This window comes from Barbus barbus (genome assembly GCF_936440315.1).
Source record: "Barbus barbus genome assembly, chromosome: 38".
Lineage (NCBI taxonomy): Eukaryota > Metazoa > Chordata > Actinopteri > Cypriniformes > Cyprinidae > Barbus > Barbus barbus.
Genome location: NC_136716.1, coordinates 8,857,057 through 8,882,939, shown reverse-complemented (window position 1 = coordinate 8,882,939; position 25,883 = coordinate 8,857,057). Strand labels below are relative to the sequence as shown.

At 38.1% G+C, this 25,883-nt stretch overlaps 3 protein-coding genes across 6 annotated transcripts in view; 2 read left to right on the top strand and 1 right to left on the bottom strand.

The window, feature by feature from the left end:
* Window positions 1-2,282, top strand: part of aclyb (ATP citrate lyase b) — a 64,739-nt gene extending 62,457 nt beyond the window's left edge. For 2 of the 4 annotated variants that reach the window (XR_013783109.1, XR_013783110.1), the window contains 5 exons: window positions 99-212; window positions 312-394; window positions 788-864; window positions 1,114-1,703; window positions 1,750-2,282. Coding sequence is in view for 2 of the 4 variants with exons in the window: in XM_079397501.1 (XP_079253627.1) it covers window positions 99-212; window positions 312-394; window positions 788-864; window positions 1,114-1,208 (369 nt within the window). In the remaining 2 variants the exon portion in view is untranslated. Of the gene's footprint in view, window positions 1-98; window positions 213-311; window positions 395-787; window positions 865-1,113 lie in introns of all 4 variants that reach the window. The other 2 variants (XM_079397501.1, XM_079397500.1) reach the window with 1 other exon arrangement.
* Window positions 2,283-5,828: 3,546 nt separating this feature from the next.
* LOC306857393 (kelch-like protein 11) lies at window positions 5,829-12,595 on the top strand. Its single transcript, XM_079397316.1, has 2 exons — window positions 5,829-6,399; window positions 8,709-12,595. The coding sequence occupies exons 1-2, from the start codon at window positions 5,867-5,869 to the stop codon at window positions 10,294-10,296; spliced, it is 2,121 nt and encodes a 706-aa protein (XP_079253442.1). The 5' UTR covers window positions 5,829-5,866; the 3' UTR covers window positions 10,297-12,595.
* Window positions 12,098-25,819, bottom strand: LOC306857397 (peptidyl-prolyl cis-trans isomerase FKBP10-like). Its single transcript, XM_079397320.1, has 10 exons — window positions 25,390-25,819; window positions 24,358-24,503; window positions 24,046-24,235; window positions 23,694-23,839; window positions 18,058-18,247; window positions 17,792-17,937; window positions 16,172-16,361; window positions 15,877-16,019; window positions 15,465-15,628; window positions 12,098-14,280 (listed from the first exon to the last, which is right to left on the bottom strand). Exons 1-10 carry the CDS (start codon window positions 25,581-25,583, stop codon window positions 14,092-14,094), a joined length of 1,698 nt encoding a protein of 565 aa, XP_079253446.1. The 5' UTR covers window positions 25,584-25,819; the 3' UTR covers window positions 12,098-14,091.
* Between the last annotated feature and the right edge of the window lie 64 nt (window positions 25,820-25,883).

Below are 25,883 nucleotides of genomic sequence, written 5' to 3'. Positions count from 1 at the left end.
CAGCCCTTATTCTCGTTTCCATACAGTTTCCATATACATCTGTTAGTACAACTGTTAATATATTCTATATGTTCATATCTGGGTTTTTTCGTTGACAGATCAATAACCCTGATATGAGGGTGCAGATTCTGAAGGACTTTGTGAAGCAGAATTTCCCATCAACACAGTTACTGGACTACGCCCTTGAAGTAGAGAAGATCACTACCTCGAAGGTGATGTTATTACTGATGCCATTTTAATGCTTGTGTGTTTTGCTGTGTGATTGTTTCTTCATGTCATGCTCACATTAAAATCTCTTTCACACTCTGCAGAAACCCAACCTTATTCTAAACGTTGATGGTTTTATTGGTGTGGCGTTTGTGGACCTCTTAAGAACATGTGGAGGATTCACACGGTAAGTCAAGAAGATTATTGTTTTTAATATATGTGTTTAATATTATGGTTTGATCTACATATTTCCAGCACCAGGGTTCGCACATAGTCACCGAGAACAGAAATAGTTTTAAGAGTTTTAAAATTGTGATTTTCATTGGGCAGTTGCTTGGATTCACAGGGCCTGGGACAAAATTATGTGACAGTTGCAGTGCAGATGTGTAATTTAGATTTTCAAAATAGTCTGAAAGTGTTAACTTCAAATGTCTGAAATCTAAATGTCTGGTTTGTTTAGGGCTCATTCTGTAGAGTGTATTCTTCACTAGTTAAATTGACATTTATTGAATCTCATTGTGCAGATCATGTATCTACATTGCATTCAAGTATGTTTATGAGAGCTGTTTATGCATTGCAGGGATGAGGCAGATGAATTTGTTGAGATTGGGACTCTTAATGGAATCTTCGTTCTGGGACGCAGCATTGGTTTCATCGGTAAACCACTGAATTACTCTTTACTGTTCAAACACGGTCCCACCAGTTCTAAAACTGAATATTTGATGAGAAAATAACCTCTATTACCCAAAATGTATGTTATTGATTTCTGTTGTTGAATTGGGATTATTTTAAATAGTTTTGCATTGCATTAAAAATTGAGGAAGTTTGTATCATTTGTGTGAATCAAGCAGGTTACATTTTATGATTTTTATATATATATATTTGTTTTCACTGTTAATCCTACAGGTCATTATCTGGACCAGAAACGTCTGAAGCAGGGTCTCTATCGCCACCCGTGGGATGATATCTCCTACGTCCTTCCTGAGCACATGTCTATGTAAACCTGGAAGCTATTATAAGTATTTTGGATAAATATGTGGGAACGTGTTTATTTTATTACTCTATCATAGTGGGAAGGGGTAAATTATTCAGTCATAACCAAAGAGATACACTAGCAAAATACTGACAAATAGTTGTTAACGTTCATGGTAAAGCATAACAATTCTCAATTGAATTTATAAAACGGTTGCTTGTAAACAAGCTTCCTGGCACAGTGTCATTGTCCATCTTATATTACTAACACTTTAATACACCTTCCTTTGCTTTGGTTATGATTAATAATTAAGAATCATTTATGTCTCTTCAAGCTGTGAGTTCTCCACATCCTGTAGATTCAAAGCACCTAATTCTAAAGCGCACACTCAAATGTTACCTATTATGAAATGTTAGCGTACACACCCTGAACCTTAAAGGAGCACTCCACTTTTTTTTTTTGGAAATGGGCTCATTTTACAACTCCCCTAGAGTTAAACAGTTGAGGACCATGGGTGCAGCAGGTGCAATGATATGACGCAGCGCCTGAAAGTAGTCCACAACTTTCAGGCGCTGCGTCATATCATTGCGCCTGCTGCACCCATGGTACGGCAGCAAAGTTCCTTGATTATTACGCCGGAATGAGAGTATAGTTCCTAGCCATATCAGCCTAAAAAATCCCAACTTTTCATTTTCCGTCGGTCTTAGTACACGATGTAACTACAGAAGAGTCAAGCTTTAAATAGGAAAATTATCAAAACTCTTTGGTCATTTTTGATGACCAAATTCTAATGATCTAATCCGATTCAATGATCTATGCTAAGCTAAGTTAAAGTGCTACTCCCAGAGACCCGGAGATCGGCTGAATGGATTCAAAAACGGTAAAACTCAACTGTTTAACTCTAGGGGAGGTGTAAAATGAGCCTATTTCCAAAAAAAGTGGAGTGTTCCTTTAAGTAAGCAAAGTGGAGGTTCATACTAAGCACATTCATCACTATCCGGGATAAATTACTGCAACAAAAAAGTGAAACTAAATCAGCTTCTCTGGTGTTGTTTTTATGTGCAAAATTATAGTATTTTTAAAATAAAATGCTTTATTGGTTATTCATGTTGTACAGTTTTCATGTTGTGCAGCATTCAAAATTGGTCAAGGGTAATCTCTTTAATGCAAAAACACTATAGCATTAAGTGCATATCAGAATATTCTAAAATGTAGTGAGTGAAGTAACTGATTCCATCTTCACTAACAAATTGATGCCTTTCAATGAACTGGAAGAGTTGACATGCTGCATTTACAGAGGACTTGTTGACGGATGTGAAGAAGTGGATACAGCTAAACAGGGCAAGCAAAAAAAGAGAAAATATCCAGTGAGCAGCACTTCTTTGGGTGATGATAATGCCATGTTGATGCCATGTTGATGCCAGAGACCAGACCAGACATTTTGTCAGCTTGTCAAATTGTGGCTCCCCCTGGAGACACTTACAAGTAATGTTTCTCCAGACTTATTTATTTATTTTTTTTGGTCAAACTCTCAGGAATATTTTTCATGTTGTTAAGCATGAATGAAATTGAGAAATGTAGATCTTATTTAATGAGAAATTTACATAAAATGTTGCTATTTCAATGTATTAATTTTAACAAATTGAGACAAATTAAAAAAAGGTCAATACATATCTTTTAGCAGCACAGTCCACCATCAGCAGCTGAAAATGCTTTTCAGTAAATTGCGCAGTTCACCTTGTGTGTGTGTGTCTGTCTGTCTGTCTGTCTTTCTTTCTTTCTTTCTTTCTTTCTTAACAGTAAACTTACCCTCAGTCATTATGGTTTCTTCACAGTCTAGCTGTATCAGTAGATGTGATTCACTTACACTTCTTGGTGTGGAACAGAGTGGTTCCAAATTAATTTGAGTAACTTCTTTGGTTCATTTAGTTTAAATAGCTTTAACATCAGTTTATTAAACAGGCTGAACGTATATGGCAAGCCGTTTTGACTTTTATTCCTTCTCAGGATATGAATTCTTGATATTAACAATTACATTTTTACTAGTTAAAATGCTAATTCTTTATATCAGGAATTAGATTTCTACTACTAACAATGGCTATTTTTGATATCAGCAATTACATTTCCACTAGTAAGAATGTTAATTCTTGATATCAACAATTAAATTTTCACTAGTTAAAATGCTAATTCTTGATATTAACAATTTATTTCTTGATATCAAGAATTAAATTTTTGATACCTGTATTTGTATTTTCACTAGTTAAATGTCACCATAGGCTGCCATTCAAAATCAATTGCTGATATCAAGAATTAATTTCTTACTAGTTGAAATTCCAATTTCACATATCAGAAATACAATTCTTACTAGTAAAAATGTCTATTCTTCATATTAACTATTTTATTGTTGATATCAACAATTTAATTCTTGATATCAACTATTATTGATATCAACAATTTAGTTCTTGATATCAACCATTTAATTGTCACTAGTGACAATTAAATTGTTGATATCAAGAATTCATATCCCGAGAAGGAATAAAAGTCAAAACGGCTTTCCATAGAACGTATGCTGTCATGAGCTGGAAAGAAACATAACTCAACTTAAAGCAACCCACTTGCACAAAAAAAGATGTGAGAATTCACACTCATCAGTCTAAACTGGGTTCAGAGATGATTGCAGTTCTGTGTTGGTTGAACTAGTGTGGGCAAACTACTGTAGCTGAGCTATCACACCAAGCAAAAGTGTTTCAAAACCAGATTAGAACACAGTGATGTGAAGAGGGCAAAAGACAAACATTAGGTCTGAGGAGAAAAAAACAATAAATGGACACTACTACTTTAGTTACAATCTACAGTAATTAACGGGTAACAAACAAAGCTCTTTATAATAGACAAATACATTGATCAGCCACAACTATCACTGCCTCTGCCGGCCTGCGTTCTTCCTCTAGTGCATCCTGTTGCCATCTCTTTCCCAGGTAAACGACACACACAAAACATGATGCATTAGATAAGGCAACATTCTTCCCCTGCTCCCAGGTTCATTTCTGATTCCCATATCCCCAGTGTAGGCGCTTTTGATGGTGAACAGGTGTCTTCATGAGAGTATGAATATGCAGTTTTATTTAGCTGAAACTCAATATTTCAGAGTCACTGACTGTGGTATTTGGAAATACTGTTTTATTCCTGAATATGCATTTGAAAATATATTTCATATACTGTCTGACACAAAGGTCTGTTCTTGTTGACGCTTTGTAAGTGTTCTGAGTGTTACAAAGCTATATTAGCATTGCTCATTTTCCACTTAAAACATGGCAAAAAGAGTATCATTCAAGTGGTGTGTGTTTGCAAACTATATTTTATAATCAAGAAAATGTATGTAATTTAGAATGGAATAACCCAGATTGTTCTTATTTTTGTAATTTCCTATATTTATTATATATGTGCGTTTGGAGCAGAAGTGAACCATGTGTTTTTAAGTTCTGGTGAAAATGTCGGTAATCTCTGTAATAATGATGATCATTCTGGTTGGCTGTTTCACTTAGTGAACCAGTGCACAAGGAGAAAAATTAAAGCAAGCCAACTACAAAATCAAGAGGTCACAAGCAGATGGCTCTCTTAATTTTATGTGTTCATCTGCATTCCAATATCTGCACAAATAGAAAATGGATGGATGGACAATTTATTGTTAATGAAGTCATAATTTCAGTCAATAGTGCTAAAAAAATCAGTATATACACACACACACACACACACACACACATATATATATATATATATATATATATATATATATATATAATCGAGTCATTGCTCTACTTCATATTTCCTTCATATTCTTTTAGTTCCTTCATTGTGTGCAGGAAGATTAGGGTTGAATTAGTTTGTATTTTTTTTTTTTTTTTCAAAGCCTTTAAAATACCAAACAGGATTTTGTTTTTGAAATATATGATTCAAACATGATAAAAGCTCGAGGGTTTTCAACGTTTTATGTGAATGATCAAATAACCATTTTTTTTAGACTACAACTGCAATTTAAACCGTAATATGTGTGTCTTTATGTTTGAGTCAATACAAATAATAACAACAACAATAAAGGCCTAAATAAATATACTAGATGAATATTTATATCTCTGTTAAAATTTCCATCACAAAATAATTGCAGTCATTTTCGACCAAGTTGTGCAGCCCTGTATTAAAAAAAACCTGAGAAACATTTTATCTGTTTGCCTCGATATTTGATCATTAATCAACATCATAGAACCGTGAATATGCTATGTGTCGTTAAATTGTGCAAGCTAAAACTTAAAATTTCAAGGGGTACTTCAAGTAGGCTGGGCTAAATATTCTATTCTGCTGACAAAAAAAAAAAAAAAGTTTGGGAACCCCAGTCTTTATAGGAACGACTATAAATAAATATTTGACATGTAATTGGTAAGTAGTCCAAGGATATGCCATTCGTGACGAGGATTATCGTGCGATAATGTCGAGCTGAATGACAGTGGGGTTCAAGTCTTACACCATAGTGTATTTTATTATGTCATTTCAAAACAATACACCGTTGATATTTGTATGTTATTTCTTTATTTATCTGTTCCCAGATCAGCAACCCATGTCTCGCGTCAGTTCCTGTAACGTCAACAGGACTCCTGCTGCGTGTGCGCATGTGCATGTCGAGCGCTGTTTATGTTGGAGTGTGTATGTTTGAGTGTGCTCCACCACCTCAACATACTACGCACTTTACGAACCGACCGCGCGGACACAGAGATGGCCGCAGCCGCCCCGAATCCAGAGGACGCCAGCAGAAACAGCGGCGGGCCGAGCACGGCGAGCGCTCTAGCGGGAGACGGAGAGTCTGAGGAGGCCGAGGAGTTTGCCTCCGCGACCCACTGCTCGGAGCTTTCCCGGCGGCAGAACGAGCAGCGCAAGCTCGGGCTCTTCTGCGACGTGACGCTGGCGTTCAGCAGCGCCCCGGGAGGCGCCAACAGCTTCGAGTTCAGCGCCCACCGCTCAGTCTTGGCTGCGGCCACGGATTATTTCACGCCGCTGCTCGGGGGTCAGTTTTCGGAGTCGGTAACGCGGCGGGTGGAGATGAAGGAGTGGAGCAGCGAGGCAGGCCTCGACCAGGAGACGGTGGAGAGCGTCATCCAGTTCATGTACACGGGCGAGATACGAGTGAGCACCGCTAACGTGCATGAGGTTCTGGAGCTGGCGGACAGGTGAGAGAAAATCATGCAGGTCATAAACTGTATCAAAACACCGCGAACTGCCTACCTAGACAGCACTGTTGATGTCTGATCACAAATGCTCATTGGGCATCCATAGACGCAGTCCGCATTTGGGCATCGCTTGCACTTTCAGAACAAGTGTCGTTTGGCATTATAGGCGTCGTTTGAGTCAGTAGCGCCATAGTGTCATAGAAATTGACGTTGGGCATCATGGGTACCTTCTGAATAAGCAGCGTTTCTGGGCTTCGTAGGTGCATTTCAGATCGGCAGCATGTTCTGCATGGACGTTATAAGGCAGAAGCATTTTTAGACTTCAGAAGCACATCCCGATTCTGTAGAATCATAGGTGTGTCCACCATTTTTGGATATAATACACATTTCATTGGTGTGTTTTTCTCCATAGAGAAGTTTCCCCTTCAAAAATGAAACGTCTCCCATATCAGCTTGTCCTCATCTAGTTCCAAACTCATAAGATTTCCTTTATTCTGCAAAACACAATCTAAAAAAATGTTTCAGCTCTTGTAATCAACATGGTGTCACTGGGGTCCATAAAGTTTATAGCATTATGAGAGCCAGTGGTTTATAATCCAGTGGCATTTTATTCCTGATGTTGACACTCAAAAAAATAAAAGTGAAGTTTGATGTTATTGTGTTGCCATATTTGCCCTGTTACATTTTGCTCTGTTCAATAAACAAAGTGATCATATCATCGCTTCAGAAGACTTGGTTTAAGCCACTGAATGTGCATACACAGCTGAGCTATACATGTACACTTACATATTTCATATTATTTTAGTTAAATTTGTAAAATAATTTTTTAAAATTATTTGATTAATGATTTGATTAAAGTATTCCCCAAATTTTCGCCTTTTTTTTTTTTTTTTTTTTTTTTTAGTGGTTTGCTCCTTTAATCAATATATCACCCACTACTTATCCAGACCCCTGATATAATGGACTGCTCTGGAGCTTGCAATGATTTATTTTTTTCTTTACTGCTGCTGCTGCTTCATTTAATCAACTTAATTTAACTTGCATTGCAGTAAAGTGAGGTTTTGATGTACAGCCCTTGATTAGCCTATAATGCATACACCCAGTATGCATCTCCAAACTGCATGTTAAGCACTTTATCTGTAAAGTATCTGTTGTCTACGAACCTCTCATCTTACAGAAAATGTTTTAGAGACATGTTTAACATGAATAAATGCTCTAAAATGTATATCAAATAGACATCTCCATGATGTTCTTGTGTTATAATCTGGGTTACTATTCTGCATAGTATGCTGCAATTAAGATGGGTTTTCAAGAGGGTTTTCAAAGTGAAAGACAGCGAGCCTCCCTTCTGACACAACGTACACCTTACCTTGACTGCATTATGCTACTATACAAATCCATTCAAAATGACTAAACCACTGAGTCACTGACCCTTGCATAGTTTTAAACAGGCTTCTTTTGCCAGCATTCTTTATAAGAAAACCTTTGCCTTGCCAGACATAAATTTTGATGTATATATTAAAATGTTTTTATTTAAAAATGTTATAGTGTGCCAGGGGCATGTGAATGCGCATCATCTTGCGTGCCTGATGTATGACTCCTGTAATCGTCTTTATCTTGATTATAGTTGTCATTCTTAAAAATGTTAGTGTCACGACAATCGGTTACTTTATTCACCCGAGAGACTGTTTGAATACACACACAAAGGAATTTTGACATTATTCTGTGTGTCAAGTCAAGTCACCTTTATTTATATAGCGCTTTTAACAATAAAGATTGTGTCAAAGAACTTAACAGTATCAAATTGGAGGATAGAGTGTCAGTAATGTATAAAAATAAGATTAAACACTGAATTTTCAGTTAAGGCATTTCATTATTGAATTCAGAGATGTCATTGTTTAGCTCAGTTTAGTTTAAATAGTATCTGTGAAATCAAATTGACGATAATCACTAGAAATTAAGTGTATGATATCTGATTGTTCATGTTGCAAAAGAGAAGTGCATTCAGCAGTTTTCTTCATGGCTTATTGTGGTTAATAACTTTTTAACACGTCCTGCACTTTCTCATTCACACAGGCTTATTGCTTTGAAGTGTCATTAACTTTTAACAGTCCTGCACTGCATGTATATATTTTCTTCCTATGACATACATAATATAGCAAAATCTCTATTGATAGACACTCGCCACTTGTTATATGTCATACTACTAGAACAAATAAAAAAAAAGAGCACCTACATCATATATCTTGCCTGTTCTGTTGTTCATTTTTGTAAGGACTAAAACTATGTTTTTTCTTTTCCACTCACAGGTTCTTGCTCGTCCAGTTGAAGGATTTTTGTGGAGAATTTCTCAAGAGGAAGCTCAGCCTTGGCAACTGTGTGGCCGTCCATAGCCTTGCGCACATGTACACTTTGGACCAGCTGGCCTTACGTGCTGCTGACATGATTCGTCGCAATTTCCATAAAGTCATCCAGGATGAGGAATTTTACACGCTTCCATTCCATCTGGTCAGAGACTGGCTGTCAGACGCAGAGATTACAGTAGACTCTGAGGAGGTTTTGTTTGATGCAGTGGTCAAATGGGTTCAGAAGAACTCAGAAGAACGGGTGAAGTATTTTGAGGAGCTTTTTCGTCTTCTCAGACTGCCACAGATAAAGCCAACGTATCTTACAAGAGTTGTGAAGAATGAGCCTTTGGTCGCACAGAATGCAGCTTGCCTACAGCTTGTGTCAGAGGCTGTGGAGGGTCATGCGATCCGCTTTGAGAACCTCAAATCAGCAGATACAGAGTTCTGGGCATCATATATGGCCACATTCCAACCAAGATTTGGCCAGAACATGGATGTCATCATGGTGGTCGGTGGGGTCTCTGAAGGAGGTGACTACCTGAGTGAGTGCGTTGGGTACTTTGTATATGAAGACCGTTGGGTCAATTTGCCACACATCCATAACCATCTGGATGGTCATGCTATTGCGGCCACTGATACCCATGTATACGTGGCTGGGTCCATGGAACCAGGATTTGCCAAGACAGTGGAACGCTACAATCCAAATCGCAACACCTGGGAACAAGTGAGCAACCTCACCACACGCAAGCATTCCTTTGGCCTCACCTGCATCAAAAATATTCTGTATAGTATTGGCGGTCATGGCAACTTCAGCCCTGGCTTTAAGGATGTGAGTGTCTACGAACCTGACCAAGACAAGTGGCACAACCTAGAATCTGCTCCTAAGATTTTGAGAGATGTCAAGGCTATTAGTGTCGAAGATCGATACGTTTATGTCACGGCGCGAACGCCCATAGATACTGACAGCGATGATGGGTTGAAGACGGTGACTACTCGCTACGACACTGACAGTCGCCAGTGGCAAGAAGTCGATTCCTTACCGCTTATTGACAACTACTGCTTGTTCCAAATGGCTGTAGTGTCGACTAACTTCTACCACACGGCTTCTTGCTGTCCCAAGAGTTACATCAGCGTACGTGATGATGTAGCTCGTCCGAAGATCAGCGCAAGGATATCTGATGATATTCTTGAGAGCCTTCCCCCAGAGGTTACTAGTATTGAGGGTGCTGCCATCTGCTATCTTGGTGATGATGTGTTTGTGATTGGTGGTTGGAAGAACAGTGACGATGTGGATAAGCAGTATCGCAAGGAGGCGTACCGTTATTGTGCTGAGCGCAAACGCTGGATGCTTCTGCCGCCCATGCCTCAGCCACGCTGTCGTGCCACAGCATGTCACGTTCGCATTCCCTACCGCTTTCTATACGGCTGTCAGCGTTACCCAATGCCACAAAATTTGGCGCGCCAGAGGGACCGTATGCAGCAAATGCAACAGTTACATCGTCGCACGTTAACTCTACGCAGGCAGTTACAATCACAGATTGAATGCTGAGAGCCCTTGTTGCTCAATAGAAAAAACTGCTGCAAAAAATCATGATGATATAGTGTCTTGAGCATTCCCATGATCCCATTCTTATTCAAATGTGTATTATTTGTTTACTTGTGACATTTCATCACTGGGCGAGTGAATGAAATGGCTGAAGCTAGTAAAGAGAGTATTTTCAACATGACTTTGTATAATGGAATCATATAAATATGTAAAAAAGATACGTTTGTAAATATCTGTGCACATGAGACATTGTTTCATGGCCTTGCATGAATTTGCCTTATTCCCGCTGTCGGCAATTTGCAGAATGCTGCACATTGTTAATTTATCTTAAGTCATAACGTTCCATGTGGTGATGGTTGTCCGGCTACATTTGGTTTTTAGGTTGTTTGTTTTGCAGGGAGTGACACCATTTTTCCCAGCTGTAATGATTCACCTGTTCAAAACCGCTCACACGTTTTGAACAAACCATTAATAACTATAAAAAAGAACCACTGCATCTTTATTCCCTTCACTTGTAAATTACTTGTTTTTGGTCTTAATTGTGATTGATTTTATTTGTCTTTCACTTGTTTGTCAATGCAATTCTTTCACAGTTTTTGTTTATATGTGCAAAAATGCATTCTTCACAACTACAAACACTTAATTTCAGCATTAGCCCTTGTCTTAATCTTTATTCTTATAGTTTTAATTGATTATATTTGTTCATTTTCAACTTGAAAGCACAAGGAATAAAGACAGTTATGGCATCAGTTATTGAGGCATGAAGGCTACACCTAAAAAAAATTGCAATATCATAGATGTTCAGAATATAGTCAAGGATTCATTACCTCAGTGTTAAGGGCAGGATTTTGTTACTTAAAAATAATGTCATTGGTGTTGCGGTCTATGTCAGTTTGAGATCTCTCAGCTTCCTCAATTTAATTATTTTCATATGTTTTTAGCAACCTCATCAGCTTGTGCTTTGTCATGCAATGCCTGTCAAGAATTATGTTAACATTTCCTGTCAGTCAACTATAGTTGTCCATTCCAATTTTAATAAGGCACCTACTGATGGTACCCACACTGCATCCTTGTCTTTGTTGTATATGTAATGCTATTTATAATTTTTTTTATTGGAAAGTTTTTTTCTATCTTTCATCTACATTCCCTCTTTGAATCTCCTCAAAGTCTTTTTTCCTATCTTTTACAATGTATTTTATTAAAGGAAATCTCTGTGCATTTTACTTGGGTGAAAATTTGTCAAGCAATCATTGGCACCATCGAGACCAGAAAACATTTTGCAGTGTTTGCCTGAAGAACATTTAGCTGTTACTACAGTCCATACCAAAGTGTTAAAGTATGTCATCTTACACTTCGATGCTAAAATCTCTACTAAATGCAAGATAGAAATGGCTTTGACAATGTTTGTAGCTCTCGTCTTGACTTGTACAGAGTTCCATAGTCATTTCATACGGGGAAAAACCCTGTGAGACATACATTATTTATCCTTTTTCAAACATTTTCCTGCATATTAGAGACTCTGTAGAATCTTAGATATTGTATTTACTCAATGGAAAATGTAACTTTTGTGTCTCTCATGTTGAGATGTGGTTTAATAGTGTTTAATATCTATATCAGTTTCTTTCCTTCTTGCACAAAGTAAATGAGTTTGTATGTATGTGTGTCGATGGCAAAAGTGTCTGACAATAAGAGTAGCAAGGCTGGGATGTTACCTTGTCCCCCTCTCATTGTTGTAAAGTCTTTAAAGGGCGAATATAATTCTTTGCATGTGTTATAAAGTATGCACATGTTGTGGATCTCAGTGATTTGCAATAAATATTTATTAAAAATCTGATATTTTCCAAGAGTTGTTATTCTGCCTAGTTGATACCCTTCCTGGTGTGCCATTACTATTTATGTTTACAAAAAAATGTATGCAGTATAACATTGTACTACAGTGTTGATTTTAGATCAATCAAGGCATTTTCACATAGATTGTGATTATTCCCCAATTGTTCAGTAGCCCCTCACTGCAGAACAAAGATCCAGGGGGCGGGATTGAATCCACATGTAGGGGTGGAGATGGGTGAGTTTAGGGATCAGGGGGTGGAAACGGGTAGGTTTAGGTCTATGTAAGGTGGGAGGAGTTGGATCTGGATCCAACCTCGCCCCCTGGACCTTGTGATCTAGAGTGAGGACAGTCTCCAATTGTTGTGCTTGACTGTGTGCAAATTGACATGAGATCTGTTGCTCTGTATGGTATAATCAACAAGTGTCTATAGGAAATGATATGGTCAAATGAAAATAAAAAAAATTATTGAGCAAACCTTTTGCCATTTCAATTGTACAGAGTTTTGGTGACTGGTGGACACGCATATATGAATATAAAGTCCAATAGAAACCAATGCAAAAACAAGGCAGAAATAGTAGCATAAATTAAACACGGCTACATCCATCAAGTTGTAAAATATGCTAATTTCAATGGTAATATGCTAATTTCATCTGCATTCACCCTAAAAATACAGCCAGAAAGTCATCTATCACAGAAGAGCATTATAAAAGGAAGAATGAACAAAAAATATTACCCTTACCAAAAAAAGAAAGAAAAAGTATACTTCATTCTAAACAGAGTTCTAGAATATTTACCAATTATACCCGATGTAGCAAGTGTTCTAAAATGTATGTATTATTTTAGTACTTATTGGGACTAAATTGGCTGCTTAGTAACAGTAGTACATTTTGAGTTTTTTTATTTGTACTGCAACTATACTGTGATCAATACTACAGGAAAACATGTTAGTTTTCACACTGCAAGTATACATGGTTTTCAACTGAACTTAACATTATACTTTTAGTTCACTATTTAGTATTTATATACTATTTTTGCACTTAATACAGGCATACCCAACGCCGGTCCTGGAAAACCAGAGTCTTGCAGAGTTTCTCCCCAACCCTAATCAAGCACACATGAACAAGCTAATCAAGGTCTAAGGGTTACCACAAAGTTAGAAGCAGATGAGTTTTTATCAAAGTTGGAGCAAAACTCTGCAGGACTGTGGCTCTCCAGAACTGATGTTGGCCACCTGACTTACTAGTATAATTAGCATCTTCCGGTACTGGAGGTCCGCTGCCCTGCAGTGTTTAGCTCAAACCCTGATAAAACTCGCCTAACTTTGGTTTTCTAATGATCTTGAAGACCCTGATTAGCTTGCTCAGGTGAGTTTGGAGTCAAGTTGGAGCTAAACTTGGCAGGGCATTAGCCATCCAGGACAAGATTTAAGGAACCCTGTTCTTACGATCATGTGACACTGAAGACTGGCATAATGACTGCTGGAAATTTACATATACTACATAATATATTAATACAGTAGTAAATGCAGCATTGGAGACCTTTTTGTTTATAAATCTTAAATTATTACAAACCTTAGAATAATTATACTTAAGAAAATATAATAATTAAATGGAATTAAGTATAGCTTGATCAAATTATTAATTACAAGTATGTTCTCTTATTTTCAGTCTAAAAGAAGTAAACTAATAGCACACTTGAATACATTTCTTTCTTTTTTTGTAAGGGTAGTCATCATATTTTAAAATAAAATGTTTGCAAGTACTTTAGTTTTGGACATTTTATTCAATGGCACAAATGCATTTTTGAGATCCAACATTTTTAGGAGTATAAAAATATGTGACCATCAAATGTACAAACTTTTAATACTGGAAAGCAAGTTGGTCCGGTTTTCAGCCTCAGGGTGAGGAGTCTGTTGCTTTGTTCTCTGTCTGAATGCATGTACATTCACATGCTTTTGTGAACATGTTTCACAGTTCTTCATGGCGTGTTTTCTCTACATCTTCATCCACTTTTAGTTTTAGCTCATCCTGAGTGATCAGACCATCAGCATTCCTATCCTGGTTCTTGAACATATCCTTGATGACACTATCCGGATCCTGAGCTGGTTTAAGACGTCCTTTTCCTTCTAAGACCTGCTGTTTGATGAACTGTGAAAACTGTGGAGACAAGGTACAGTACCCTAGTGAAATGTATATAAAATACATTTATTTCATGCTAAGTCTCCTACAAATACATTGCATATTTATGTACTTAATGAAAATACCCTGCAATTGTACTTGTGGTATACTAAACTGGTATACTTAAAGTCTGCTATTTTGGAACAACTAATTTTGTGCTTAATGCACTTTAATTGTGCGGAAGTAGTGCTGAAGTCCAACTAAAGATATACTGATGTATATTTGATTGTGCAAAAGTGGAACTATTGCAAGTATACTTCAGCTGCACTTTAAATATCTTGCATTTAAAGACTGATATTAATAAATGATGATACAGTCCTCATCAATAGTGACATTAAAACACGTTTTAGGCTTAATATTATGAAATGTTCTCCAAAAAAGGTTAATTATAATTTTTATATCAGTAAGTCCCGGGCGATATGTCAGTAAATATTTTAATAGATTCGAACTATACTTTGTATTAAATAAATGTATTTTAAATATATTACTTTTTTACTAGGCTAGGAAAGTGAGGATTAAAACTAAATCATTGCTCTCTAGCCCAAGTGGCACTTACAAGTATTTAACTACAAAGACCATGTGCCCTGAATAAAACCAGTGACTAGAGGTTAATACTTCAGCAATAGTAAAGAAAACGCTAATACAAAAGCAACAAACAAAAGTCCCACATCTAACAATGTAATGGTACTTACAGTAACTAGTCAAAAGTCAGTGAGTTTAGTTGAGTAACGCACTTAACCATTGCCTATTCCAGTGTGGTCTCACACAGACTATTGGCATTATGTCTGGTTCACTTTGCGGTTTATTTTGGCCAAGAACCACCCAGTTAGACAGAAAAATGTAAAGTAACCAACCTTTTATGTGCCATTTAGGGACAGACTCTCTGATATAGTTGATGCTATATTTTCATCTTTAACAGAACAAAATCTGGGAATCCCTAGTCTGTGTGTGCTCCAAAACGGTTTGACCATAAAACTAGAATTGTGCCTGTACTTGTTTAATATTTTCATTATGTTTAGTGTCTGAATAATTCTCTCAGATATCTTCACAATAACACATATTTCAGGGCCTGATTGTTTGCGACATCGTTTTTCAGCAGATCAGAGGTCAGAAATCAGAAAAGCTTGCTCAAAGGCTGAAAGCATCTAGAGCTAAAAACTGACCTCCTCTAAAGGGACCTGTTGGTCCTGGTTGCTGTCTAGTGCCTCAAACAGCTGAACTGGACTCTCTTTGAGCCAAATGAAGAGGTAGCCTTCAGGAACCCCTTTCTGCAGGGACACCAACTCTAGTTCGAACCGTAGCACTGCACTCCCTGGGACAATACCAGCTAGGAAAACAAGAGAACAGAAAACAGGTTGCAAATTTATCAGAAATTGACAAGAATTCATTAAACCTATATTGCAGTGTTCCTTATTTTGTTGCTGTTTGGAGTTACTCACCCACACAAAATCAATTTGAATTTGGCTCGCCCGTGTATTTTACAATGTTTCAGTATCACTGTACTTGAGCTAATGCTGCAGTGACATTGTACCTGTTTGCACGGGCAGTTGGTCGGACACATAAAATAACACATACCTCCTTTCTCTCCATGTCCAAGGTGTGGTGGCACTATGACCGTCCGTCTCTCTCCTACACACATATTCCTAAGAGCCTCGTCTAGGCCATCAATTATTTTACCCCCTCCAAGCACCACATCCTGTGGGGTGTCATAGTCCCTCCTACAATGATCAGAGATCAACAACTGTTAGCCATATTACAAAACCATTAGCACATCGTATTTGTATTAATTCACATAAATTGTGTATAACTGAACATATAATAGCTCTTTTAAAGCTATTATAAAGAGATTAGACAGATTGGGGAAACTCACGATGTAAAAAGCAGCGTGCCGTCCAGCAGTGAGCAGTTGTAGTGGTACTCAATGAAGTCATTCACCTCACTGGTTTCATTACACACCTCAGGTCTATGTGTGACCTCCACATGCACAGGATCTTTGACGTTGTGGAAGTCTATCACATGGATGTCAAAGACCAACACGGCTGAACCTGGAATGTCCTTGCCTGGCCAAAACAGAGCTGCACTTACTGTATAGTCACATTTTGAATGTAAATAGCAAGTAAAAGCACCTATCACTCCGTAACTTTTGTCTCGTCACCCACTGAAGTTAATCAGGGCTGAGCTTCGTCACTACTCCCCATTGAGTTTGTGAGTCCTAGTGACCCCAGCATCGTGGCCAACTATGCCGTTTGGCCTTTGTCCATCGTCATTGACTATTATGGGCCAAGCCACCAATCTGAACTGCAGCTGTGGGGAACCAGAAACCATGCAGCACATGGTCAACGAGTGTCCGCTGACTCATTTCAACGGCGGACTCAAGGCTCTTCACCTGGCTGAACAAGATGCTGTTCTGTGGCTGGGCACGCAATGCAAATGCTAAGAAGAAGAAGATTGACTATTATATGCCTATATAAGTGTGTTATTTTAAAATAATAAGTGTGCTCCATTGTCTAATTGTCACTCTTTGTATCACCAAAACACAACACAATATTAGCCAATGAGGGACTTGGGGCAAAAATACCAAATTCAAATTTAATCTAAGGGGGTAAAAAACACCTCTGCACAATTAAATGAAATCTATTACAGCTGTCGAGATTAAAGTGAAGTCACATTGTATCAGATTTCTTCTTACACACTGACCAATCTCGCATGTTTCTGTTGAGCTTATGAATGCAATGGCCAGTCAGAAGCATTTAGATTAGCCACTGTGAAAATGCAGAAGTTTTGTTCAGTGCATATGCTCACTTATCTGCACTGTCACGGATTCTCTCATCATAAATTTATTTATGTATTTATATATAATTTATTCCCAGTTTAAATAACCATTATGTTTTCCATGCTACTAATATAACCAATGTGAAAATGTAATTTTATAATGCTAAAAAGCAATAAACTAATTCATAATCATGTCTTAGTTTGTTTGTATTTTTCTGTGTAGCCAATGTTTTCCAAATGTTTTTATGCATTCTATTTATCAAAATTAATAATTAGTATTACAATATCAACAGCAATAATTCATGTTTTTTTTTTTTTGGTGCTGGGCAACGATTAATTGTCGTATCCAAAATAAACGTTTTTGTGTACATAATATATGCGTGTGTACTGTGTATATTTATTATGCATGTATAAATACACACATGCATGTATATATTTAAGAAGAATATGTTATATAAATATATTTAATATATAAACATATAACATACATTATATGAATATAAATATATACACGTAAATATTTTTTTAAATATACTGTATGTGTGTCTTTATATGTACATAATATACACAGTACACACACATATATTATATAAACAAAAACTTTTATTTTGGATGTGATTAATCGTTTGCTTTAAGCAGCATTAAACAGTCTGTGAGAAAAAAACAGCACATTTTCATTCAACTTTTAGCATTTAAATTGCATTAAAGATAATCTAACCTGCCCCCTGCTGGCCATATGCAAGATGAGGCGGCAAGATGATTTTTCTCCTCTCTCCTGTACACACACCCTGCAAGCCTTCATCTATGCCAGAGATCATGTAGCCCATTCCAATGTATGTGTTGTACGTCTGGTTGTGCTGATAGCTGTGACATTAGAGGTTATACAATACATTAGAATCTCAGTAACATCTACAGCAACCCAAAATAACAACAACCAAAAAAATACAAATTTAAAAATTAAAAATAAAACAAAAAGAGTAAAACCTGGAGTCAAATGCGATACCATTGAGGAAGGATGCATTGTAGTGGTAGCGAATGTAATCGCCTGCAACAGACTTGCGTGTACATGGTTCAGGTGCTTCCACGACCTCCACAATAATGTTATCTTTAGGGTTGTGAAGGTCTTCCAGGAGAATGTGATACACTAATGATGCATGAGGAGGGATTTCTGTGCCTGAGGAAAAGAAACACACAAGAAAGATGAAATAAAGGGAAGCAATGAATGAAAAGTCAGAAAGAGAATTTAACTAATTATAATTTTTTAAAGTGCTCCAACATGTTGTAGATACCTGTCCTATAATGTACCAGTCCTGGGATTTTGGAAATCAGAGAATTTCAGATACAGTATACTCGTGTAGGGCAATTTTGGGCTTTTTCAGTATCCTGGCCAAAGCAGCCAATAAATGAAACACACACGCACAAACAAAAACACCCCCAATAAACTAATTCCAGCACTGTATCTAGTAAGGTTACGTTCAACATGGAAGCTCCGAAGCTTGTACCAAAAAAACAACACATTTCTAGGGCTGTGAATCTTTGGGTAGACAGCAAATTGATTCGATTCAAGAACGATTTTTACAGATTCAGAACGATTCGATACGATTCGATTCCCAATTAAATTCGATTCGATTAACGATTCGATTCTGCATTTTTTAAGTGCCTTTACAGTAGGGCTGAACAATTAATTGCATTTGCGATAATATCGTGATATGAAAAACCGCGATTTTTCAACCGCAGAGGCTGTGATTACACTCTGTCACATGACACGCGAGAGTAAAGAGGTGTGTTCGACTTGAAGATCGATCGGTGAATGATACCAAAGTACGGCGTAATATATTAATATTAAGACCCTTTCACATGGGACGCGGCAGTCGCGAGTGTCGTTCATTTTCAATGGGAGACATGCGGAAATGGGAAACAAGTGTTGCTCATGCACCCAAAATTATGCCGCTTTCCGCTTTTTTAGCTTTCGCTTTCCTGCCTAAAATAAAAATATTTTCTTTTTGTAAGCAGCAGCGGCAGCCACGTCGGCTTTAACCAATTACTGAACAGAATATTAATACCCATTCATAGAACATTTCACTGAGCTCATGTGTTGAAAACATGATAAATAAATTCTTATTTAAAATCTGTCTAAAGTTAACAGACAGTTTAAAAAGTGCAATCCACATGTTTATATATGTTTATTACTGACTTTGAATTAATTACCTAAATACTGAGCGTGGTAAAGCAACAGATTTGTTTTTACATTTCTGTAATCTACTTTAGTTTGTGTGGTTTGTTACTGACTGTCATAATAATGTTTTCACCATGCTTATTTCAGTGCTTTATGTTGTCATAATTATTACATGCTTACAAGGCTGTAAGTTCAACAAATCAGTCAATATGGCCTACTATTGTGATTGTAGTTGTTAAATAATGTAATTCATATCAATTCAGGCATCACCTAATTTCATCGTAACATATAGGCCTGGCCCAAAGAAAAGAACATTTCTTTAATCTATCTAATATTATGTTGGTCATACTATACAATGATTTAAAGAGCTTTAAAAAAATAATTGCATATTAAATCCCAATCGCAATAGTTAAAAAAAATAAAAATAAAAAAATATTGCAATTAGATTATTTTCCAAAATCGTTCAGCCTTAATTTACAGGATTATTTAAATGCTTCCCCTAAATTCTTTAAATGCTTCAGGGGGCAAATTACACAGCAGGCTTTATGGTTATAATATGCCTTTATGGTTATAAAGCCTATGGTTAAAAAGCCTTTATGGTTATAATATGCATAGGTTAGAGGAAAAAAACAACACTTTTGTCCATTGTTAGATGCTAGTTTAATGATGCGATGGCATGACATGGCATATTTAGAAATTTATGTAAGCCAAGATTTAAAAAAAAAAAAAAAAAGAGCTTTTAAAGTATTATATATAGGCTAACATTTTGCCACACCAGGGGTGTAGCCATCATTTCAGAAGTGACAGAAATGTTAAATACAATAATTTTATGTATGTATTTATTTATTTTTAACAAGAAATTATTTTCTTATCTCTTACTTTGAATTTGCTATAAGAAATCAAATACACTGCTGGACAATAATCAATCATTTGTAATCTACAAGTTTTTGATTGCAAAAGAATGGAGAGATCTGTAATTTTCATCGTAGGTACACCTCAACTGTGAGAGACAGAATATAAAAAAAGATCCAGAAAATCACATTGTATGATTTTTAAATAATTAACTTCCATTTTATTGCATGAAATAAGTATTTGATCACCTACCAACCAGCAAGAATTCTGGCTCTCACAGACCTGTTAGTTTGTCTTTAAGAAGCCCTCCTATCCTCCACTCATTACCTGTATTAATTGCACCTGTTTGAACTCGTTACCTGTATAAAAGACACCCGTTCACACACTCAATCAATCAGACTCCAACCTCTCCACTATGGGCAAGACCACTAGGGACAAAATTGTAGACCTGCACAAGGCTGGGATGGGCTACAGGACAATAGGCAAACAGCTTGGTGAGAAGGCAACAACTGTTGGCGTAATTATTAGAAAATGGAAGAAATTCAAGATGACTGTCAATCTCCCTCGGACTGGGGCTCCATGCAAGATCTCGCCTCGTGGGGTATCAATGATCCTGAGAAAGGTGAGGGATCAGCTTAGAACTACATGGAGGACCTGGTCAATGACCTGAAGAGAGCTGGGACTACAGTCTCAACGGTTCCCATTAGTAACACACTACACCGTCATTGATTAAAATCCTGCAGCGCGCGCAAGTTCCCCCTGCTCAAGCCAGCACATGTCCAGGGCGGTCTGAAGTTTGCCAAAGACCATCTGGATGATCCAGAGGAGGCATGGGAGAAGGTCATGTGGTCAGATGAGACCAAAATAGAACTTTTTGGTATCAACTCCACTCGCCGTGTTTGGAGGAAGAAGGATAAGTACAATCCCAAGAACACCATCCCAACCGTGAAGCATGGGGATGGAAACATTATGCTTTGCGGGTGCTTTTCTGCAAAGGGGACAGGACGACTGCACCGTATTGAGGGGAGGATGGATGGGGCCATGTATAGCGAGATTTTGGGCAACAACCTCCTTCCCTCAGTAAGAGCATTGAAAATGGGTCGTGACTGGGTCTTCCAGCATGACAATGACCCCAAACACACAGCAAGGGTAACTAAGGAGTGGCTCTGTAAGAAGCATTTCAAGGTCCTGGAGTGGCCTAGCCAGACCTGAACCCAATAGAAAATCTATGGAGGGAACTGAAACCCTATGGAGGGTTCTGAGTCAGCGTGAACTCGCCACTAAACACTTCATGCACCAAATCAGGATGCCAGATCTTCTTCCTCAACTGCTCTCTTCAAGTAGAAGAAAGGGGGAGAGGGGGTGGCTGCTCGAGGGCTAACCGAACATGAAGAATTCGGACACTAAGTAGTGACTTCTGCGTGGGAGCGGCCAAGCAGATGACGCAACGTTACAATCCACTGGGGATCCTGATGGGTCCCACACACATCGAGCAAACCTTAATGATATCTTCAATCCATTCTTCATCAGAACGCTCAAAGGGATCAGCGAAGCGTAGTTTGTTAATATCGCCCAAACAGATCCACAGATCTCTCACGTCCTCCACTCTTCCCTCACACACTTGGACAGCAACAATGGGAATTATGTCAGGCTGCTATTCATTGACTATAGCTCAGCTTTCAACACTATAGTCCCCATCAAGCTGGCTTCTAAGCTCACAGACCTCGGCCTAAACTCCTCACTCTGTGACTGGATTCAAGACTTCCTCACCGGCAGACCTCAAGTGGTGAAAGTTGGCCAATTCACCTCAAACTCCATCACTCTGAACATAGGAGCCCCACAGGGCTGTGTCTTGAGTCCCCTGCTCTACTCTCTCTACACGCATGACTGCGTGTCCTCTCACAGCTCCACATCTATTATCAAATTCGCTGATGATACTGTGGTTCTGGGCCTCATCTCCAACAACGATGAGACCGCATACTTGGATGAGGTAGAGACACTCACATCTTGGTGCCAGGACAACTGTCTCTCTCTGAATGTGAGCAAAACTAAAGAACTGATCATGGACTTTAGGAAGAGACAGCCCTACACTCCTCTTATGATCAATGGGACCCCTGTGGAGAGAGTGAGTAGCTTCAAGTACCTCGGTGTGAACATCTCCGAGAACCTGAATTGGACTACACACATCCAAACACAGGTTAAGAAAGCCAGGCAAAGACTGTACCATCTGCGACAGCTGAGGAAATTCAGGGTCTCACCAGCAATCCTGAAAACTTTCTATTCAGGGACCATAGAAAGTGTATTGACTCAGTGCATCTCAGTGTGGTATGGAAACAGCTCAAATCAGGACTGCAAAGCACTACAGAGAGTTGTGCGCTTAGCTGAGCGCATCTCAGGGTCTGCTCTCCCCTCTCTGCGGGGCATCTACCTCAAACGCTGCAAAAATAGAGCTGTCAAAATAATCAAGGACTCAAATCACCCTGGTGACCGACAATTCACTTTGCTTCCATCTGGTAAGCGCTTCCGTAGTCTGATGGCAAAAACTGAGAGACTTAGGAGGAGCTTCTTCCCCCAGGCCATCAGGCTCCTAAACTCTAACTCTGTGTCATAACATCACCTGACTCCATGTAAATATCACTATATCAATAGCTATTCATAATTTTTCTCTACCTCATATTGCTGCTATTTAAATACCCTGGACAACTTTTTGCACATTCCTCTTATTACTATTTAAGTCAACAACATACTGACCTGCACATTTATATTTATTATCTTTTATTTTATTCTCTTATTTTTTTCTACTTTTCTTTTTCTTAATATTTGTATACTTTATAATTGCACTGTCCTTGGAGCAGACCTGACCTACATTTCACTGCTGGTTATACCCTGTATAATTGTGTATGTGACAAATAAAAATCTTGAATCTTGATCAGATAATCAACTTAATTAGCATGATAGTAAATCCAGTATATATACAGCCATCTTACGCTCCTTCACCCAACTCCTCACTCTTAACTATTCTTATCACAAGTTGGGGATATGGGGAGTTCTCTGGGTTTGGGCTATATTCTGAGCTTGGAGCCCTCCCCTCGGACGATACACCAAATATAAGGTGACCAGACATGCCACTTCCCGGGGACATGTTCTGCAGAGGATTTCTAAATTGCCTAAAATAACCAGGTGTTGGTTGTTTGCGCTGCTCCAATTGATCGTTGTATGACATCAAAGTACTGCGAGAGTGAATTCGAAAGCATGGAACCAGCTGCTCTGCTCTCTATAGCTCTCACTGTACTTTGATGTCATATGGCGATCAGCGCAGCGCAAACAACCAATACCGGGTTATTTTAGGCAATTTATAAATCCTGTGCAAAATGTGTCCCCAGGAAGTGGCATGTCTGGTCACCTTAGCCAAATATGCTTATTATTTGCTCAATCTGATTATATGTATCTGCGAACTCGTGAAACTGACATTTGAGAATCAAGTCCAGCAGAATACTAAAAAGTGCAACCATGTCCAAGATTTGAATAAAATCTATAATTGATAAAGAATTAGATGTTCTTTATATCTTCATGCAGATGTTTGCTTGCTTACCATATCCTTTTTCTCCAAATGCCAGAAATGGGGGGATGATGAAGTGTCGTATTTCTCCCACACACATGCCCAGCAACCCTTCATCCAAGCCTTTTATGAGCAAACCTTCCCCAACCACTGAATCCTGCGTCTGGGAACGCTTGTGGCTGCATTATGTTCATGTAAGATTAATCAACACACTTCTGGATACATCTGATATTTAATGTACAAAGAAACGTATTATGAAGGCATATGTAAGACATGCATGAAAAGTGTCAACGCTGTGGATCCATGGCAATACCTACTTATAAATCCTTATTATTTTTTGCAGTTCCATCAAGTTGAGGCTACTAGGATAAAAAGTAGCACTAACCTGGAGTCAAACACAGTGCCATCCAGCAATGTCCCATTAAAGTGAAAACGCACAAAGTCAGTCCTCATGACAGAGCGCTTGCATTCTTTAGGTGTACTGATGACATTGGTCTGAACCTGGTCTGCCCTGTTAAAAATGTCTAGTAGAACCAGATCAAACACTAATGTTGTGTCTGGCGGCACTTTTTCACCTGAAACAACAAAGAAGAAAGACACTCTTCATGTCCAAATGGTTTTTCTGTCAGACTTTGAGAAATGAACTAGTGTGCACAATTAATTTGATGCATGTAAAAGGTGTGTTTGGGTATATTACCTGCTCCTTGGCTACCGAAGGCCAAGTGGGGGGGCACAGTGATTTTCCTACGCTCATTCACACACATACCCAGAATGCCCTTGTCCACACCAGCAATCTGCCACTTTTGGCCCACCTGTCCAAAGAATGCAGCCCCCCTATCATAGCTGCATTTAAAACAAACAAATCAACTTGCATTATATTGATTGTGAAAGGGAAAGATTTCCAACACACAGCACATAAGCACACACACAAAGCTCTACAAGTCATAAAAGTACATTTCACACAATCAAGTACATTTTTATTTCTATAGATCTTTTGACAATGTAGCTTGTCTATCATGTATTAATTTTCTTTGAACTCTTTGAATACAACTCATCGAATAGTTGTATGCAAACTTCACTGAAAAAAGCAAGAGGCTCAGAAACCAAGTGAGCTCACCATGAAGACAGCATTCGGCCACGTATGATACATTATATGATGTCCAGAAATGCTTTCCATGCAGGTAGCTCACCAAAGTCTGAGATACAGCCATAGTATAATATGCAATATAATATTGTTAAATAGACTTGAGTAAACAATTTTAAACAAACCTCCCTTACAAAAATGAACCACGGTTTTACTACGAAAAAAGAATACGAAAAAAAAAACCTATGGTTTCTATAGGGTAAGCACAAATTAACCATGGTTTTGCTACACTAACCATAGTTTAACCATGGTATTTGTAGTAGGCAAAAACTGAAGAAAAAACACGGTTAAAATACACAAAAAAAAAAAAAAAAAACATGGTTACTAGGTATAATTTTACTGTGATAAAACTATGGATAATTTTCGTAAGGGCTATTTGCATGGAACTGCAAAGGATACTTAAAAATTATATCAAGGAAGTAGCCTGATTTTACCGTAACACAAAAAATAACCTATTCCAGTGGTGCACGTCCAGAAAATCACGGCGCTACGCTGGACATCTACAAAACGCAATGGTATCGAAGAATTGAAATGTGCAAGATGCAAAGAATGAACATCAATCATCACTTGGCTGGATTACCTCACCTAGAGTCAAACAGTTTTCCGTCAGTAAAAGTGCCGTTATAGTGATACCGCACGAAATCTCCTGATTTCACTTCTCTGATGCAGCGCTGAGGAATGAAGTATCGATCGACTGCAATATCATCGATAGGCCCGGGGTTACAGTCAACCGAGAACCACGTCGCCAGCAATAAACTCAAATTAATCCCCCGTACCATTTTTAGGAAAATGTTGCCTGTAAGTGAGCCTGGTGCTCCTGTAGGCGGAGTTGGGATGTGTAAACGTGGAAGATCTTCAGCTGGGCTTTTTCCGTTTTCGGGGGACAAATGAAACGCCAGGTTCAGAATTATTTTATACGACTAATCAATTGTAAAACCATTGTTTACTGTAATTATCTCTTGTGTTATTGGTTAAAATGTTGAGTTAGTGACGCACAAGTGAAAAAATATTGAATGAGATCATATTTCGCGGAAGTAAGTGACCGATGGATGACACATTTTATCAGCGCCGGTCGGCCA

Excerpts from the sequence above, each read along its gene's own strand:
- LOC306857397 (XM_079397320.1), bottom strand. The coding sequence starts at position 25,583 with ATGGTACGGGGGATTAATTTGAGTTTATTGCTGGCGACGTGGTTCTCG. Across the intron at positions 18,248-23,693 it reads ATTTGGAGAAAAAGGATATG|GCACAGAAATCCCTCCTCAT; the intron begins GTAAGCAAGCAA and ends TCTTTTCCTCAG. Across the intron at positions 16,362-17,791 it reads ATATGGCCAGCAGGGGGCAG|GCAAGGACATTCCAGGTTCA; the intron begins GTTAGATTATCT and ends TGTTTTGGCCAG.
- LOC306857393 (XM_079397316.1), top strand. The coding sequence starts at position 5,867 with ATGTTGGAGTGTGTATGTTTGAGTGTGCTCCACCACCTCAACATACTA. Across the intron at positions 6,400-8,708 it reads GTTCTGGAGCTGGCGGACAG|GTTCTTGCTCGTCCAGTTGA; the intron begins GTGAGAGAAAAT and ends TTCCACTCACAG.